This window comes from Geospiza fortis, unplaced genomic scaffold (genome assembly GCF_000277835.1).
Source record: "Geospiza fortis unplaced genomic scaffold, GeoFor_1.0 scaffold248, whole genome shotgun sequence".
NCBI lineage: Eukaryota > Metazoa > Chordata > Aves > Passeriformes > Thraupidae > Geospiza > Geospiza fortis.
Window position 1 is genome coordinate 90,599 of NW_005054695.1, and position 770 is coordinate 91,368.

The window sequence follows — 770 nt, forward strand, 5'->3', positions numbered from 1 at the left end:
CCACGCTGTCCCCATGTCCCCAGCACCTGCCAGTGGCCGATGCTGTCCCCATGTCCCCGCTGTCCCCATGTCCCCAGCACCTGCCAGTGGCCGATGCTGGCCACGCGCTGCCCGAAGGGTCTCTGCAGGCCCGTGCAGAGCTTGAAGGCGTCGCTGCGGATCTCCAGCACGTTGTTGAGCAGCGCGCAGGCGGCCGCCAGCGGGAAGGCCGAGGAGAACAGCACCACGTAGCCAAACTGGATGAACATCTCCTGGTAGTCCTGGAAGGTGTCCTGAGGGGACAGCGGGGACACCGCCCGCGTCACCGGGGGCTCTGGGCTGGCTCCTGATGGGACAGCTCGGGAGGGGACACTCTGGGAGGCCACCAGACATGGGGACACCTCATGGAGCCCATGGGACACCTTGGAGATGGCCACGGGGACACCTCAGGAAGGGACACTTTGGGAGGTCACCAGACACGGGGACACCTTGGGTATCTTGGTGGCCACAGGGACACCTCAGGTACCCCATGGGACACCTTGGGGAACCCAGTGGGTCCCGGAATAAGGGGACAAAGGGGACAATGGGGACAGAAGCCACCCACCTCGTACTTCTTCATGCAGCTCTCCACCTCGGCCTGGGTCAGCTGCGTGGAGTAATCCTCCTCGGGGGGGTCAATCCACGAGGCGCGGTTGCGCTTCCTCCCTTCCTCCTCGCCTTCCTCCTCCTCCCTCCTCCTCCTCCTCGCCAGCACCGCCGGCTCCGCCGCCCCGCCGGGGCTGCCCGGCCGC

The 770-nt window shown here is 66.6% G+C and overlaps 1 protein-coding gene across 1 annotated transcript in view; it reads right to left on the reverse strand.

The window, feature by feature from the left end:
* Positions 1 to 770, reverse strand: part of ANO8 (anoctamin 8) — a 22,267-nt gene that overhangs the window by 2,215 nt on the left and 19,282 nt on the right. Inside the window, exons 12-13 of the mRNA XM_031065176.1 lie at positions 584 to 758; positions 81 to 272 (exon numbers count right to left, since the gene is read on the reverse strand). Of these exons, the coding sequence (XP_030921036.1) occupies positions 81 to 272; positions 584 to 758 (367 nt within the window). The remainder of the gene's footprint in view (positions 1 to 80; positions 273 to 583; positions 759 to 770) is intronic.